Consider the following 19915-nt stretch of genomic DNA (forward strand, 5'->3'; position numbering starts at 1 on the left):
TTCATTGGAATGACAATGAAATTTCTATCCCTGGAATATTTCTGATATGTAGATGCCAAGCAGTCAGGAAGAGATACAAAGAGATAAGTAGGCAAATCTCAGAAGTATAAAAAGTAACAATGTAATAATAGTACAGGATTTCAATTTCTCCAACATGAACTGGGATGAACAAAGTGTGAAAGGCTTAGAGGAAGTGGAATTTTTAAGAAGTGTCCAGGAGAGCTTTCTATGCCAGCATGTTGAAAGTCCTACAACAGAAGGGCAAAGCTGAACCTAATTTTAGAGAATGAAGCCAGGCAAGTGATAGAGGTTGAGGCGTGGGGGCAGGGCGGGGGGCTGCATTTTGATATAGTGACCATAAGATGGACATGAGAAAAAAGGTTCTGAATTGGGAGTGATGGCCAATTTTAATATAATAAGACAGGATCTGACCAAAGTGAGCTAGGAGCAGCTATTTACAAGAAAATCCATATCAGGAAATCTATATCCATATCATTCAAAGGGGTAATAGTGACAGTGCAAAGCCAACACATTTCCATAAAAATGAAGGGTGGGATCAACAAGTCCAGATAACCTTGGCTGTTAAGGTATGTACAGGAATACACAAAAGTTAAAAATATAGTTTATGTTGACGGATCAAAACAATGGTTAACTGAAAGGAGTATGGAAAGTGCAGTGGGTTACTTAGAAAAGAAATTAGGAGAGTGAATAGGGAACATGAAAATCACTGGTGAGTGATTAAAGAAAATCAATAGATGTTTTATAAGTATATTATGGGAAAAGAATAATTATGAAAGAGTAGGGCCCATTAAGGATTGAAATCGCAATCTGTGTGCACAGCCGGATGCTGAGGTTTCAGAAAACTTTCGACAAAGTGCTACATAAGAGATTAATATGTAAAATTAAAGCACATAGGATTAGGGGTAGTGTACTGAGCTTGACAGAAAACTGGTTAGCATTCAAGAAACAAAGGGTAGGAATAAATAGGTCTTTTTTTGAATGGCAGGCAGTGATTAGTGGGATACTGCAGGGTTTGGTATGAAGACCCCAGCTATTTACAATATATGTTAATGATTTAGATGAAGGAGCCAAATATCCCAAAATGTGCAAGTGACATATAGCTGGTGGGTGGCTGAGCTGTGACGGTGAGCTGCAGTGATATTGCAGACTGTTTTGGGCAGGTTAAGTGAGTGGGCAAATGCATGGCAGATGTAGCCACCTCCCCCGCCTACAGACCTACTGATTCACCCATTCAATTACTCACCTTTCACTCATTTGTTACAAAGATTTTGGCCATAAAACTGCTGAAGAAAGGGACATATCCATATTGTTGATTCAGAAAAGAAATTGCGGGCAATGTAGCTGGCATTGCCGTTGACTGATGGGTAGCCTATACACAATTTATTTCAATTATTATGATAAACACTGGAAAGTTTCCAGTTGACATAGTGAAAAATGTGAGAAATGAAACTAGATAATCTCATTTATGAATCCTAGAATGTATTAAATTTGGTCAAAGAATTACAGGTGGTGATATAATTGCTTTCTTTTGGCATGGAGTTGGCTGGATGGCTATTCATGCTGAAGAATGATGCCAACGGCACTGATTCAATTCCCATACTGAATGTGGTCACATGAAGTCCCCATCTTCTCAACCTTGCCTTTCACTTGCTGTTCATCAGGTTAAACTCACCAACAGCTGTCTACATCCATAGAAAAGCAGTCTATGGCGGCTTTCACTTTCATTGGAAAGTTCATGTTTAGGTGTTGACTGAGGACAGGATTAGACTCATCTGTGATATCATCATTGTGCCGTAGTCTGCCAATACTTGCTATCTAGGTGGAGACACTGGTTAACTAAGCTCAGACATGGAGGAGAGTCTCTTGGGTGATCCTATACCAGTGTGAAGAAAATTAAAATAAAACATAGAAATCTGGGAGTAAAGAATTTTTTGAGGAAATTCTTCTGAGCGTAGTTCTTACTTGTGTGTTTTCAACAGGAGATAGTTTTGTATTGCTCCATCAATTCTAAACAAATAATGGTAACTGTTATGCACAAGCTAAGAATATTTTTCTGTTGACAATAACAATTGCAAAAATATTACTGTAAAAAAGAAACATTTTATTGAAATTTCTCATCTTACAGTTACAAAAATAATTCAGGTGAAAAAAAATTCAATGGGTGAGAACACTTATGTTGCATAAAGGACAGTGTTGCTTAGTTGGCAAGTGGACTTTGATTAGCAGAAGTTTGCCATGGAGGATGCAACAATTAATGATGATCAAGAGTTAACTGCCAAACTGACTGGTCTCTGATTGCTCAGGGATTGCCTTGAGAAAAGAAGCATCAATTGGCTGTTACTTGTTATGCTGAGTTGCAACAGGCACAGTGTGTGTACATGTTCTTTCTGGCTGCGAAAAACAGGGTTATATGTATGTAGCTTCCAATATGTGCAAGTGCACCATACTGCAAGCCTAACGAACAATCCTAAATTGGTTGTCAGTGCAATTCTTCTGACATTCACGATTATTCAGGAAATTGCAGAATTACATCTAATGTTGGACACTGCTGCACATTTTGCAAGCATGGGCTGTTTGGGTACTGTGAACTTACATACTTGGTACCATAATGGCACCTAAATTCAGATGCTATTTTATTTAACTTTATGATAGCGTGGCCACCTTTCTGGCTTAACAGCAGCATTCTGTTAATGGCAAACACCTCTCATGTTGCTACTGAATAATAACAGCGTGAAGTGGCTAGCTTCACCAGCTGCTCAAACTGTTGAGATACCTTACCCTTCCACAGTAATGTGAGGAAGACTGGACATTTTTTAGCACCAAGAATGACCACCTTATGGCCGTTAATGAGCTGCTGCAATGGGCAGCACGAAATTGTCTGATTGGGGTAACTATTAAACGCACAAGATGGCTTTGATGCACCTATTTCAGCATTATGTTTGCAGGGTGAACAAATGGCTTAGGCCCTATTTAGGAGTTTTCTGAGGAAACCAAACTTATAGCATGTGGAACTTATGAATCCCAACAAGTATACTGACTAGTTCCAGTAGGTTTGTGGTGAATTGTACTAAAGAACCCCATGATCAGTTTCTCAACTCAGATATCAAAGAACAAGTACTCATTTGACTGCTTCATTTCAAACTTGAATTTGAGTGTTGGATAGAGCCATTAAGCTATGCAAGAAATTTTGTATATGCAATTACAGATTAAAATATATCAAATGTAAGAGAGTCATAGAGTTTTTACAGCACGGAAAAAGATATTTTGGCCCATCATGTCCTTTCTGGTCATCATACACCGATCTGTTCAAGTCCTATTTCCCAGCATTAGGCCCGCGGTGAATAAAATCCTAAACGACTCTACCTCTCCTCATACATCTGTCCTGCCATCCTTGGCATCAACTTAGTAAACCTTCGCTTTATCCCTCTATAGCAAGAACATCCTTCCTCAGTTAAGGAGACCAGAACTGCACACAATACTTCAGGTGTGACCTCACCAATGCCTTATACAACTGCAGCAAGACATCCTTGTTTCTGCACTCAAATCCTGCCACTATCAAGGCAACATACAGTTTGACTTCTTTACTGCCTGTTACACCTACATACTTACTTTCAACAACTGAGGACACCCAGGTCTCATTAGGCATTGCCCTCTCTTAATTTACAGTCATTCAAATAATCTACCTTCCTATTTTTGCTACCAAAGTGGATGACCTTACATTTCTGCACATTATACTGGTGGGCGTCAGGCTTTAGCCATGTAAATAATCAATAGATATGTGTGAGGGGGCAGGGAAGAGGGCTATGGTTGTGGAAATAAGAGAGTCTGGCCAGGAAAGTTAGTTGGGTGTTCAAATGGTAGCTGGATGAGGGGTACTCAGGTTGCTCAGTCAGGTTGGGTAATTGGGAGTACCCAGCGGATTTGACTTTTTAAAAATTCTCTTATGAGATGTGGTCATCGCTGGCTGGGCCAGCATTTATTGCCTACACTAGTTGTCCTTCAGCTGCCTTAGACCCACTATGCTGTTAGGAAAGAAATTCAAGGAATTTATCCCAATGACACCGAAGAAATAGCGATATATTTCAAGTCAAGATGATAAATGGTTTGGAGGAGAAGTTGCAGGCAGTGGTGTCCCCTTGTCTTTCTAAATAGAACTGATCATGTATTTGGAAAATGCTGTCTAAGGATATTAATTTCTGTTGAGAATTTCTGTCTCAGGAGACTTGAAAATAGCTAACAATATTCCTTTGTTTAAGATGGTCAATCGGAATAATACAGGAAATTATAGGCTGGTGAACACTACATCAGTGGTAGGGAAATTATAGAAGGTTCTTAAGGCCAGGATTTATTCCCATTTTGAAAAAGAATGGACTTATTAGGGACAGTCAGCATGGCTTTGCGCAAGGGAGGTCTTGCCTCACAAATTTGAGATTTTTGAAGAAGTGACGAAGTTGATTGATGAGGGCAGGGCAGTAGATGCTGCCTACATGAAATTTACTAAAGCATTTGACTAGGTCCCACATGCTAGGCTGGTCAAGAAGCTTAAGTCACATTGGATTCACAACGAGTTGGTAAGTTGGTCATAAAAGACAACAGGGTAGTTGTGAAGGGTGTTTTTTTCTGACTGGAGGCATCTGACCAGTGGTGGTCCACAAAGATCAGTGCTGGGATCTCTGTTGTTTGCAATTTATACAAATGATTTGGATGAAAACATAAGTCGTCTGATTAGTAAGTTAGCAGACAACATGAAAATTGGTGGAGATAACAAGGTGTAGAACTTGATGAACACAGCAGGCCAGGCAGCATCAGAGGAGCAGGAAAGCTGACGTTTCGGGTCTGGACCCTTCTTCAGACTCCAGCATCGGCAGTTCCTACTATCTCTATGAAATTTGGTGGAGTTGTGGATAGTGGAGAAAGTTGTCAAAGGATACAGCAGGATATAAATCAGTTGGAAACCTGCACAGAGAAATGGCAGATGGAATTTAATCTGGCAAGTGTGGACTCATGCATTTTGAGAGGTTAAATGCAAGAGGAAAGTATACAGTAAATTGCAAGACCCTTAGGAGAACTGATATACAAAGGAATCTTGGGGCGCTCCCTCAAAGTGTCAACACAAGTGGATAAGGTGGTAAAGAAGATGTAAGGCATAATTGCTTTCATCGGTTGGAGCACTGAGTATAAAAATTGGAAACTCATGTTGTAGCAGTATAAAATTTTAGTTGAGAAACATTTGGAGTATAATGTATAGCTCTGGTCAAAACACAATAGGAAAGATTGGAGGCTTTGAAGAGGGTGCAAAAGAGGTTTGCCAGGAGGCTGCCTGGACGGGAGTGTGCTGGCAAGTTGGGTAGAATACTTCTGGATTGGGAGGCACCAAGGTCGAATTTGGTGTTTGTAAAATGCTAGGGGAGAAAGGAGTGCATGGTCCCTTTAAAAGATGATGTGCTTTTTCTATGCTTAGAGATTCCAACTGGATATCTGTGGGCAGCAGCTTGTGGGTTTGCAGGTGCACAGAGAGTACCTGAATTGAAACATTTGTATCAGAAGGCCATATAGTTAGCAGGCCAAGCTGCAGTTTTACCAAGACAATAAGGTTTTGAATTTAGCCAATCAATTTGAACCACACACTTAGATACCAAAAACCAATTAAATTTAAGACTGACAGTTTTGACAACATAGGACCAATCTATTGAAAGAAATCCTGATATGTCATCAAGGGTATAAAAGAAGGGGCAGTTAGGCAAAGACAGGAGAGTGAATTGCCATCTGCCAGAGTTAACAGTTCTCGGCTCTCAAGAGAGAATTGCTGGCTCTCACAGTCTTCTCTAAGTTTTAGAGAAAACACCATCTAAGTCAATGCTATCAACGGCACAACTCGTTAATACTCCTTACAGAAGAATTGACGGAAAAGGCACAGAATATTCCAGAAAACACATAACCCGGCTGTAATTTCGAGAAACGAAATTTTATTTTTTGAAAACTTTATTGTATTTATTGGAGCAGCTAACTGTTAGAATCTTGTTTTATTCAGAAATAGGTAGTAGTTACAAGGGATTTATCTGGTTTGTTAATAATTTAATTAATTTGTTCACTGTTAGAGTTAGATAAATAAATTGTTACTTGTTGATTGTAAAAGTGAGTGTCAGGGGTTTGTTTTACTTAACCACTGGAAGTTGCTGAAAGGCAGGTTACACCACTTTTCACACTCATTTTTAACAGAGTACGGGGCGAGGCGCTCCTTTTATGGTGTTTCTCAGTTTTAGTTCTTGCGGGGGGGGGGTCAACCTCCACTTTATAACAAGTGCATTGTTATAAGGAAAGGTTAGATAGACTTGGATTGTTTTTGCTACAGTGTGGGAGGATAAGGGGTGACGTTAGAAGTAGATGAAATTATGAGGCATGGGTTTAAAGTGAGAGGCTGAAAGTTTAGAGGAGATGTGTGAGGCAAGTTTTTTATGCAGAGAGTGATAAACCCTGGAATGTGTTGCTGGGGGGCTTGTAGAAGTAGATCGCAGAGTTTAAGAGACATTTAGACAGACACAGGAACAGGCAGGGAATGGAGGGATACAGATCATGTGCAGATAGGTGGGATTAGTTTAGAATGGCAAACGGTGGGCTGAAGATCTGTTCCTGCGCTGTACTGTTCTATGTTCTAATGGGGAGTGGTTGATTTTGTTGCTCAATAGAGTTACACAGATAATAGACATTAAACCGGTCTAACATTTTCTAGGCAATTAAGTCCCATGTATCTGCGTCAATCTCTGCCCTGATCTCAGGGCTGGAGACTTTGCAGAGAATCCCAGACAATGGAGAATCAGGCCATCAGAAGATTAAATTTCCTGGGCAAGTCCTATGTACGTATGTATGTGCATTAGGACTTCTGCAGGGTCTTCGTTTCATTTCCAAACGCATATTTCTAACAACTTGGAGACTGGAAAATTTTGGCCAATGAAGATCTTGAGCCATATAAATCAGCTGATCTCAGCTGTGGTATCAAAGGAGAAGTTAAATTGCTGTCAATGTCTTTTGTTATTTGATCTTTCCTATTGAAAAATGCATGTAAGATGTTTGAAGTTTTATTCAGTCTACTAACGTGATGGCTAAGTGTACTTATTTAGAAAAGTGATTTATGTTGGATACTGGTATACTGACAACACCTATGAAACCACACTAAAATATTGTCATCTCTAACTGAAGCAGCAGCATAAAAATTTGAAACAAAATCAAAGCACCTTGTGATATTTAAAACTTTAAGAGCAATGGATTTCCCTCCAGATTGTACCAACAAGTGCATCATCAATCTGGCAATAATCACCACTAGTGTATGAGCATGACTCCATACCACACCAAATGATTAGTATCAGTTATGAACAATTTAGTGGTAGCGAGTTATATCTACTGATTACTTGCTTGAAACTAGGATGAAAATACTTCATGTGGGACTTTACATGTTACAAACTGAAGGAATTTTATACCTTTCAGGAAAATCCAATTTGGGGAGAAACTATAGCATGTTAACCCCATCAAATATCACATTCATATACGTTAATTCTTAAAACAAGATTGCAGAGATCTATTCAGATAATTCATTTGATTTTAGAAACAAAAATGTCATATGGGCATGGATAGGAAATTTTGTGACTCACCTCCTTGCTTTGTTTTGACTTGTATAATTTCAGATGGTGGTCCATCGCCAACTGAGGTGAATGCCAATACGCGGATGCTGTATATTGTATCTGTTATTAAGCTACCGATCGTTGTTAGACGACTATCATCCAAGTTATGTTTGTACCACATATTTAAGGGAAGCCTGGAATCTGTAGTATAATATACACGATAACCCCGAATCTGTCCATTAGACTCTTCTGGCTCCTCCCATTGGATTAACATGGTGCTGGCACTCAGCATACGAGCCTGGACTTTTAAAGGTGGGCTGGATGGAGCCTGCTCACCCGTTCTTGTTTCCACTAGTTCACTGGGAGGACCTCTGCCTATATTATTTACCGCAATGATTCGGAATTCATACTCTGAGTATGGGCTGAGACCTCCAATACTGTATCGTGTGGTGGCAACTCCATCCACCTCTTGGAAAGGTCCGTCAGAGGATTTTGGTTTATACTGAATAACATAGTATGGTATCAGTTCCATATTTCCTGATTCCCATGTCAGTGTAACACTGGTAGCTGTTGTCTCTGTAACGCTCATCATTGTGGGTGGCTTTGGTAAAGCTAGAATGCACAAGCATTTACACAAAGTAAAGTTATCTTAAAGCTAAAATGCACAAAAAGGCTATTTTAAAGTTTAATGTAAACCTACAAATGAATAAACAGAGTAACAAAATAAACATATGTCGCATTTTAATTACAAAACATCTGACTGATTAAATTTTAAAATTGAACGACTATCAAGAAATGAGGGAACAGAAAAAAATCAGCAGCCGTCAACACATACTGCACCTTAAATCATGGTCACCATTTTCTGCCTGTCAAGTTACTATTATAACTTTGGATTCTAAATAGAAATATGGCCTTCTGACCTTTAACCAAACCAAATTCAGCTCATAAGTAAAGAAATCCATGTACTGTAAGATTGACTATGAGATAATTCTATGACAATACGAAGAAAAGTACTTATCAGCAGAGATAAACAGAACTACAGCTGTAACCTAATTATAGTTTAGTGGAAGTGGAACAAAGGGAGAGGAAATAAATATCAAAAGACATACTTCTCTAATTAATGAGGCCAGGTGACTATGAATGTTAGTTGTGAGGCGGTCATTCTTATCCTGGCTTATATTGCTTACCTTTAACTGTTATTTGTGCTGTTGCCTCAATAACACCCAGGGAAGACATTGCAACACATGAGTAATTCTTAGATTCCTTGATATTAACCAGCTCCAGAACATTACGTCCAACAGGCATGTCTTCTTCTGGTGTGAGTTCCAATGCTCCAGTCACCCATTTCACATAGGGCATGGGTGAACCCACAGCTACACAGGTGAGGTTAATGCTGCCCCCTGGCATCACTTCATGGCTAGTGGGTGGGATAGAGAACCGAGGGGGAACTCGACGCACTGGAAAGGAACATATTTGTGGTAGTATCAAAAATATTAAAGGAGCCTCAGCTATTACCATGCAGTGCACACAAACCACATCCACCCACCACTCTGGATACCTTCATAAATATCAGTTACTTCTTTACGAAAATGAACTGCAGTAGTAAAATAAAATCTATATGGTTGATGCTTTAGTAATGCAAGCACCAAGCAACAATGTTTGATGTGTGCTATAAGTACAAACTGTATGAGGAAACAACACAGAACAAACTTCTCCTCTATACAGCTATCTGTAGTTAAGCAGAAGAAAACCAGTATTTTAAAAGAAAATAGATCAAAACTTTGCTATCCTTTTAATATTAAGCTAGAAAAAGGTAAAATCAAATATCAGGGAATCCTCTTAATTCTGGATTCAAATGATCCTTTGCAGATTTAATATAATGAGGCAATTTTGGAAATACAGTAAAAGCAAACCTCTATGTAAATTATTTTTAATTTTCTGTTTTTTCTCAGGTTACCCTGCAATACACAATGGGAGGGAGTGCGTGTACTGTAGGTTTTAGGTGATTTTCACACAAATTTATATTGTCTATGGGGAGGCAATTAAGATCTTGGCCGCTAAGCTAACTTTAACAATTCTCATATGGAGAGCTACAGGAACAATGTGCCCTAACATAATGTAAGCATAGCAGTGTGTTAATCCCTCCAAATGCGTTCATTTCTGGTATTCTCCAAGCTTAATGTCAATTAGTCCCTCAATCAACTTGCAGAGGAGCACATAATGTTGAATATAAATAACACGCTTTTTCAAAATCCAGAATACAGAACAATTTGGTTGCTGCTGGATAAGCATAGAATTCAACATTTAACCATTACTTCTACATTGCTAACACAGCGGAACACTTGTGAGGAACAGAATACATAAGAACAGAAAGAATGACTGTTCACTACCATGTATGCTTTATATGCTTCCTGAATTTAGGGAATTCGAAACATAAAACATATCATTTTTAACAAAAAATGTCATGGTCTAAAATGGTACTGCAGTTTTCAATGAAATCTAAGCAGCTGTTTGGTGAATACCACAAATGAGGCCGATTTGTGAAACACTAAATTTTATTCTCAAAATTTGCTACTGAATTAAATTTTTAGTACAGCATTCAGAATTGTAATAACACATTAAATGTGATTAATAAATTGAACAAATAATGTATGTGATTTCACAATTTAAAAATAAATAAATGAAAAGAACAGAAATTTGCAAATTCCTTCATTTTTTTATTACTCCTAGCTTGAACACCAGGTAAAAATAAAAAAATAATCAATTTATGGTGCATGTATATGAGAATTGGTGGGGGAAATCAGGCCAAAATTGTTTTTAATTATTAAGAAGTGTCATAATATAGTATATTAAACTTAAACTCTATCTGTTTAACACTGAAGGGAATCAATTGGAAGACTTGCGACGAAGGGATGAGAACATTTTGGTTGGTTATTGAAGTTTTCTTATCCAAGGTTTTCAACGCTATCAGAGTTTAATGTACAAAAAAAATCTGCCCCATCATACAACTTGTGTTATATTAGAACTAAATGATAAGATAAATCTTGACAAATACTTAAAGGTGATGATGGGACAAGTGAACTATTATGTAACAAGATATTCTGTTAATCTTACAAATGCAATTAAAGTCAATCTGTTGCTAACCATCAGCATTTTGGAAACCAGCAAAACGAGCCAAAGAAGACTTTGTTCTTCCAATTTTAAGCACAATGATTGTAACTCAAACCATTCTCTAAAAATAACTCAAATATTATTTAATATAATTTATTATTGAAATGTTAATATTTAGGATTACTGCAATGCTTTTGTAATTTTAAAAGAAGTGTAAGTTCAGAACCCTTGTAAAATTATGCACCTGCTTTCGTTCAATATGGATTTTTATGAACAGAAAATTTCACATAATTTTCATTTGATAATTAGTCATTCAAGGGTATTGCAGTCGAGCTGGGGCTGCAGCACATCACTATGAATCAGACTGCAAGAATCAGGACCAGGCTCCTTAGTAATTTGCCTTTCATTAAATGCATTTGACTCGAGTTACTAAAGTACTTATCACCCTGACTTTGCCCCGCTCATCTAGCTTCAAGTGATTCATTTGTTCTTCCCAGGACTGCTACAGTTCTGCACAGGCTTCTGTGTCTAAGGTGGGTAAAGGGAGAAAAGGAACTGTGTACCTCACCCTGCTGCAACTGTGCCGTTGCTAGCTATTCTCAAAATGAGAGTATAAATTGTGAATTAATCACCCAGTCCAGATTATCCTTCACTGCAAGCTGCAATGGGAGAAAAATCAAGCATGATAAGGAATACTCTTTTCAAAATGTTTGGATGGTGGTGGGGGTTACTTGTAACTGCCAATTTTGTAATTTGGAATTCATATTCTGGCACACTGTTCTCATACCACAAATCTTCAGTGAACTCAATTCTGGTGACACCAGATGTAATCGCTAACATACTACAAGTAAAATCTCATAACAGCTTCTGCACCATTGGAATGTTAGTTAGATATAGATTAACTCAGAAAAATATTCTTCAGTACACATAAACATCATTTTGCTAATGCTACATTGTCCTGTAATACCATGAACTGGATTATTCATTTGACATCACACAGATCATCAAAGGTATTCTATCTGTTTGAGATTACAATGCCTGGTTCAGATAAGCGGCAATGTTATGATGCTTTCCTGTTGCTGTCCAGACTGGATGTTTTGCTTCTGATCCTATTTAATGTGCAAGTAGTTAGAGAATAACTCTGTCATTACTCATGGGAATGAAAATGGTTTCAACATGATGGCGATTTATCAAACTGAACATCTCCAGACTATTAAATTCTGACCACATCAGTCTTGTCTAACAGAAATGAACCACCACTTTTTAAATATTAGCTTTCAGATGAACTGTTGACAATGGGGCTTTGGTTTCACTGCACTGAAATTTGCAGTGAACAATTTGCAAAAGCTTGGCTTGTAAGCTTAAAACACAGTGTGCTTACATTCAATCAAATGCATCAGGTTTACAGCTCTCATGCAGTTTAATGTAAAGAAAGTCAATGAAAGGCAAGAGGGATGAAAGAGGCGCTGCACTCAGACATGAAATAAAACAGTTTGCACAAACTCCCACACATCTAAAACCAAGGAGTGCATTACAGTAAAGCATGCCATGCACTTTCACAATTCAAACTATAGGTACATTGTTTTGTCTTCCAGTAATAGCAATGGAGCTAAGAGAAACCCAACAATCAAAAGTAGTATTGGAACTGGGATGGATATTCAAAATTCTACTTTCAGACAAAATACTTCTTCATCTACATCAGTGTAAGGATACATGAAGTACCTCTGTCATCATACACTTTCCATGAAAATTTGCAAGTTTGATTAAACTAGTGTCAGGATTTACATAGTTAATATTACATGGATAGTTTCTCCAAATTCTTATTGAATAAAGTTCTATTTATAGGGCATCGTCATATTTCCACTAATCATGTGGAACCATCAAAGTGTCACTTAATGTGGCTTGGAGACAATAAGGACTGCAGATGTTAGAAGCCTATAGGTATAAGGCTGGAAAAGCACAGGAGATCAGACAGCAACAGAGGAGCAGGAAAGTCAACGTTTTGGCCTGAAACATTGACTTTCCTGCTCCTCTGATGCTGTCTGACCTGCTGTGCTTTTCCAGCCTCACACCTATAGACAAAGACTGTTACTTAATGTGACTTCATCTATCAATTTACAAGCATAAAAATTGGGATCAACAGTGGGCCATTTTGCCCTTCAAGCCTGCTCTGCCAGTCGATAAGATAATGGCTAATCTATTTCCTATCATGAGAGTTAAATTGAGAATTCAAACCTTACATAACCCCACTGCATAGAGAATAACGACTCAGTATCCTTAATATTTCATTTTGAGTTACATAACTAAAAGATGGGAAGCAATCTCAGATTGCTCTGCAAATGTCATTCTGTAACAAATTACAAGTGGGATGAAAATAAGGATGTGGTCTATTTTCCACATAAAGAATATCTAAAACAATGGATGGCAGGAAATTAAATATTCCTGCCAACCAAACTTAAATTCACAGTCTCTTCTTAATAATACAGGCTGCTGTTAAATATGAGAATATGAGAACCAGGTTACAATCTTCATAAATAAAGTTGCATCCAGTTACAAAGGAGACACTACTTTAAAAATATACAAGATATGTTGTTTCACTTAGGCACAAATTTCACCATGCATTGAATAGGAAAACATAAGCAATACAGTGCAAAAATAAAGAACAAAGCATGAATCTTATTTCAAAACTAGCTATTAAATATGGTCAACGATATTGTGAAAACAGGTTATTCTAGATGGCCATATTGATATCTTGACTAATAGCAATCACTCTTTTGAAAACTACACGTTACTTGCTAACATACCACATTTTGTTCAAATCATCATATCATCAACCACAGGATTTAAACTCAGTTAATTTCAGTGTAAAAAATTATTTGACATCCATCCCAGTCCCACTTGAAATCAGGATTCAACTGATATTGGTATTATACCATGCCAATCATGGTATTCTGCTAAAGGGCAAAAGAAACTAAATCGTTTTGAAAGTAATTTAAACTTTTGGCAAAAAAGAAAGATTCAATGCCAATGAACAGTTTCAATCAACAGAAGCACTCAAAGGAAACTTTTTCCCTAAAGACTGGTAAAATAAATCAGGTTATACTTACAAATACTAAATGACAAATTTATCATGGCTATACAGCTGGAGCATTTCATTTCCAAATCTTTCAATTCTGCACCACCTTTCCCTTTTCTATTTAACCATGTCACCCGATCTGTATGATTTAGATATCAGCATTGGTAGTGATGATAAATCTAGACATCAGTTAATCCGTTTTGAACATTGTTGAATGGACACTTGCAGCAGTGATGATGCTTCTATTTTGTTGAATGTTATGTATAAAATGAAATGCAAGTCAGTAAGCTGGGGTAAAGTCCCAAGTTCTTCCAAGAAGTACATGCAAAAATCTATAATAGCGTACATTAACTTCAAATTCACAAAGGAAATAAAGGAGTGGAAAAAAATTAATAATTCAACATGCTCTGACTCACAAACACAGTAACATTAGCATACAACATTTACTGATTGCTCTGTCCCTTTCATGTTGGTAGCTGATATTGTTTAATGAAATTAGTCCATTATCGCTCCTCCAGTGATCTCAAAACCAATTTCCAAGAAAAGTTTTAATATCTGGTAGTTCTTGTTTTGCCCTAACAAAGTAAATGTGCCTGATTAGCGTTGCCTGTGATACAATTGGGGGGGGAAGAAAAAGCTTTAAAAAAAGTATTATTTTTCATTTTCAGTAATTAAATCCAAAAGATATTCTTGCCGTGGATTGAATGTAACTTGATACCAATTTCTGATGTCAGAAATTTGGAGGTCCCAGTGCGAATTACACTGACATTATCCAGTTTTGCAGTCATATATGTTTTTATCCTTTATCTTCTGATTCTATGGGAAGAAAAAACAAGGGTTTTGGTAGAAAGGAAAGGCTATCCTAACATCAATTCAACATAGGTGAAAAAAATGGATGAAATAAAGTATGAATTAGTATTAATTCAAAAGAAGGTGAAATGAAAGGCAAGGACAGAAAAGAGTACATTGCTGAGACAAGGAGGAAGCCAGTACTCAAACTACCTCTAGTTTGCTATAACTGGCAAAAGATCCCAATGTTCTCCATGATTATGAATTTTACAGATCATGATTCTGTAATAAACTAAAAGATACAGATGGATTTCTAGTTAACAATTTCATTGCTGTTGTATCATATGGTCATGAGGAAGATGCATAGTGAAATAAATATTTTTCATCTAGTGGTTCTTACAATCCAAAATAGCAATCTCAATTAGAGAAGCTATTTGACAATCTGACATTGAATGGTTAAAATTTTAATTCTTACATTATTGCGTCCTTCACTATGCTGGTTCCTTTTCTTGTTGTGATATTTCAATAACATTTCCAAGGTCCTCTCTCACTAAACCAATGAAGACATCAGCTACACAGTATTGGTTCTTAATTATGTACTAGTTGTGTTACCTATAGATTTTTTTCTGTAGCCCAGTGGGATCTTTGTGGAACCGGAAGTATTGGATGTTATAGAAACAAATTGTCTCCACCAAGGTCAATATTGAGGCAATAGAGGTCTGTCAGGATCTTTGTAGAAGCAGAAATGAACATCAGTGGTCATGCAGAGGCAGAAATGAGCTTGATCAAGGTAACTGTAGAAATGGAAAACGGGGCCTGCCAGGGTCTTTGTAGAAGCAGAAATGATGTGCACCAGGATCACGCAGAGACAGAAACAGACCTCACCATGGTCACTGCGAAGGCAATATGTTCAGGATTAGAAAACCTGGCTAAAGAAAGATTTAATTAACCTTCTGGAATGGATTTCATTTCCCTCTACTGTTGTCTGTCATCAATGCATTTCAAGGTGGTGATTTAGAGGGAATGTCACTAGACTGGTAATTCATACTGTATACGTTGAAAATTTGGGGGTTTGAGTTCAAATACCAGCATGAAAGAATATGAAAAAATGTGTATTTAATTACCAAATGGAGGAGGAATTTCTTTTCTCAGAGCGTTGAGAATCTTTCAAACTCCTTGCTACAGAGAGCTGTGGGGGCAATTCCTGTGTTTATTTAAGCCTGAGATGGATAAATTCTTATCAGTAGAGTAATCAAGGAATATGGGAAAGGGCAGAAGAGTAGACATGAGGAATGCCAGATCAGCTATGATCTTATTGAAGGGTAGAACAGGGATGAGGGGCTGAATGGCCTGCTTCTGTGCCTATTTCTTATGGTCTACTCGTGACAAATAATTAGGCGAGACTGATTTCCGATACAGCCATCCATTCACAGTGGTTGGATCAAAAACTCTGAACTATTGTCCTAACAGTACTTAGACCACATGAACTGCAATAATTCAAGAATGCAACACACCAGCATCATCCTGAGTGAATGAGGATCGAGCAACAAATACTGGCCAAGCTAGTGACATTCACATTACATGAAAGAATGAAAAAAATTGACCAAAGCACCATCCATAGCATAGTGAATTTATACCTACAAAATAAGATAGCATGAATTTCATTACTACTATCACTACTTTTTGAAAAAAAAAGTTGTTTTCAGGATGTTAGCATCGCTGGGAAGACCAGCAGCTGTTGCAAATCTCTATGTGCTTTGAGAAGCTAACATTATGGCATTTTCTTGAATGATCTTATAGCGGCTTGAAATAACTAAATGGCTTGCTAGACCAATTTAAGGGTCAGTTAAGAGCAAACCATGTGGAGAGATGGTCTTATAATCTTATGATACTGAGTAGAACACCCAATAAAGTGACATAATGCAGACTGAGACCTATTTGGTAGACTGCATCTAATTTCTGCAACAAAGAACTTACAAAGAATATGTTTTTCATAATTCCAGGACATCCCAAAGCTCTTCATAGCTAAAGAAGTACACCTTTCTTCTCAATGAGAGACTGAATTTCCCTACTGTCAATGCATATAAGCCACAAAATTTAATCTTAAAAATCAAGACAATTTCATTAAGCCCACGGATCTGTACTATGAAGGGATACATTTCAGTCTAAGGTAATTCCACTTTGACCACTTTGTGCCTAACACCAAATTACAGGTAGTTAAAATTTTCAGTCCAGACACTATTGTTTATGTTAGAAAAATAAAATACTGTGAGTACAGGGTCACCTCTTTTGTATACCTAGCATGTCCTATTGTTGTTTACTCCAGCTATTGTGACTTCATTATTTGTATCAAAATAACTGTAGCTTTAATACTAATACTTGACACATTTATAAAATCACTTTAGGTCTTAACATAATCAATCCATTTTGAGCTTGGCTATTCCAAATGGATGTGATCAATTTCATATTTTAAATACATTATAAATTAAGAGGTCTGAAGTAATTTGGTATTTATCAGATTGAAAAATTTGAATAAATGCCTAAACAATTTTAAAAGCTGAAGGTGAAATTTGGATTCCATTTCAAAGTAATATTCATGCAGCTACCAACTGTGAAAGAAGCAGAGAGCAGATAAAATTCTCCTCATGGCACGGAACAGAGCCATTGATTGAGAATTTAAAGTAAGATTAACATGCAGCACGCTGACACTTTCACAACGTTTTAAAGACACTTAAGCAGAAAGTCATTAGATTCCAACAGGTAGGGCTAGGCTGTGCCTGGCAGGGAGCCAGAAACCCCAGCTCTCCTCTGATTCACTATAGGACAGTCCATTTGGCGTGGCGTATGTGGATAAGAAGTGAAAGAGACCAACCTTCTCGCTGATCTGAGAGATGAAGGGTTTGATGGTAGAGTGCAATGAGGATGAGGAGGGAATAAAAAGACAAGGAAAAACACAGAGAGTAAAAACAGGCCAGGCTTCATCAATCCGCACAGCACTGAAAGAACAAGACAAGACAATAGTGCGGTGGTTTTCAGCTTCACATACGCACATTCATAAACCAGACACACACGCACAGCACATGGTTTTGTGCTATGCTATAATCACACCCTGTGTCAGACCCTTTAAAAAAAGCACATTCTATACTCAAGGACAGTCGACTATACCATTGCTGCAGACTTGTTAGGAGAAAGAAGAGTTGTGAAATTATATCATTAAGTCCAGGCTGGGAAGTGTTGTGGTGGTCTCTACAATTAGAAAGAACAGTTTCAGGGAACAACCATTTCAGCAGAGTGCACACATGAACTTTATGTACAGCGCAAAAATCAGCTGTTATCTAACAATAATCCTCAGGGCTGGCCACATTAGATGGCAATAAAAACAGTAATTGTTGTCAATGGGTCAAAATTGTGGAACTTGGACTTTCAAAATATATGATTTTTTTCTAAATTGCTTACTTTAAAAAAAAGTTTGAAATAAATTTGTTTCAGCTTGACTGAAAACAGAAAGAATAATATGTTACATGTATTTGCCAGGACTCACCACTGATTGGAATTCCACTGTGGGACAGTGTTGACTGTGCTTGGAACTTGCATCCAAATTCTGCCATTTTACAATTTTGTTTATGTGGTATGTTTTGTTTTACTCTACTTCACTTCCCAGCCTTCACATATATGCAGTACAAAATATTTAAAAAGGACTATGAAATTAAAGTATAATAAAAAGAAGCTTCATCAGTTTTTTTTAGCACATTGGCTCTGTACTTTGACAAACACTACAGAATACAAACACTACACTGTTAATGCCAAGTAAATTGTGAAAAAACACATGAATTTGGAATATCCTCTATTTCCAAACAACGTTAGCATAGTTATTTCAGGTTATATGTTGCAATAAAAAAAATAAAAATTTAAAGAGGGAACGAGAGTTAGGCTACAGATCAGCAAAAATAAGGTGAGAAAGAGGAAATAAGTATTTGGGCATATCACACTATATTTAAGGCTTCGTAGTTTTAAAAGAAACAGAATGAGCTATAACTAAATTTGATTAGCATCACTGGTTCCAACACTATAGGTTTAGGGGCAATATACAAAAAACACCTTTCTTTAGAATCAAGTTTTTTTGTATTTTCCCCTATCTGATGTAGGCCAGTTGTCTAAACAGAGAGCATCCACCCTCTTCTGCAGGTTGGCATTAGAAAAATGGAAGCATGATTACTCCCTATTCACTTTAATGGAATGTTGAATACCAATGGGTAATTCTTCTGCTAATGTCTTAAGGTCTTAAAGATGAACAGCTTGCCTCGCATAGAACGTACTTCACCACGTACTAAATATTTTGGAAGTCTTGAATTATGCTTTGAAATAAATTATCTCTTCTTTTGACCCATTAAGTTCACCAGTTTGGTTTTGTCATGAGTTAAAACAGAATAATTGCACAAGCACACACTGGCTCATGAAACTATTCAGCATTAATTTCAAAGTTTACTCAGACCTCCGGTACACAACCAAAACCAATATTGAAAAGTCGTGAGGATAATGGAAGCAGATTTGAACTTATGCATATTTGGACGTCTGCATTCAGGACAATGATCTTATGAGTGCAGAACAACACATGGAGGTAACAAGGTGCAGGGCTGGATGAACACAGCAGGCCAAGCAGCATCATAGGAGCAGAGAGGCTGACGTTTCGGGCCTAGACCCTTCATCAGAAAAGGGGGAGGGGAAGGGGGTTCTGAAATAAATAGGGAGAGAGTGGGAGGCGGATAGAAGAGGGATAGAGGAGAGGATAGATGGAGAGGAAACAAACAGGTCGAAGAGGCGGGGATGGAGCCAGTAAAGGTGAGTGTGGGTAGGGAGTTAGGAAGGGGACAGGTCAAGGGGGCGGGATGAGGTTGGTCCTCACGGTTGGGGCCAAATTGGCAAGGCTTGAATGTGGATTGTAGTCCATTGGGGATGATCTGGTTCCGTAGGCAGGTGCTAAGGAAGGTGATGTGGCTGTAGTACCTGGTTTGCTTCAGGACGTGGTCGAGCAGTTTCAGGGCCGAAGAGATTACCAGAGAGTTGCAGTGGGAGAGAGATCCCTTGAGGTTTGTCCGGAGGGAGGAGGGTAACTTCTTCAGGCTAGGCATCCTTAGAAGAGGCCTCGCAGTGGGGTTAAAATTGAATCAGAGATAGTAGGAACTGCAGATGCTGGAGAATCCGAGACAACAAGGTGCAGGGCTGGATGAACACAGCAGGCCAAGCAGCATCATAGGAGCAGAGAGGCTGACGTTTCGGGCCTAGACCCTTCATCAGAAAAGGG

At 37.8% G+C, this 19915-nt stretch overlaps 1 protein-coding gene across 1 annotated transcript in view; it reads right to left on the reverse strand.

Annotated features, from left to right (window-relative positions):
* Nucleotides 1–19915, reverse strand: part of ptprfa (protein tyrosine phosphatase receptor type Fa) — a 490838-nt gene that overhangs the window by 177786 nt on the left and 293137 nt on the right. Inside the window, exons 7-8 of the mRNA XM_048601537.1 lie at nt 8825–9094; nt 7668–8249 (exon numbers count right to left, since the gene is read on the reverse strand). Of these exons, the coding sequence (XP_048457494.1) occupies nt 7668–8249; nt 8825–9094 (852 nt within the window). The remainder of the gene's footprint in view (nt 1–7667; nt 8250–8824; nt 9095–19915) is intronic.

Source organism: Rhincodon typus, chromosome 10 (assembly GCF_021869965.1).
Source record: "Rhincodon typus isolate 14 chromosome 10, sRhiTyp1.1, whole genome shotgun sequence".
Taxonomy (NCBI): domain Eukaryota; kingdom Metazoa; phylum Chordata; class Chondrichthyes; order Orectolobiformes; family Rhincodontidae; genus Rhincodon; species Rhincodon typus.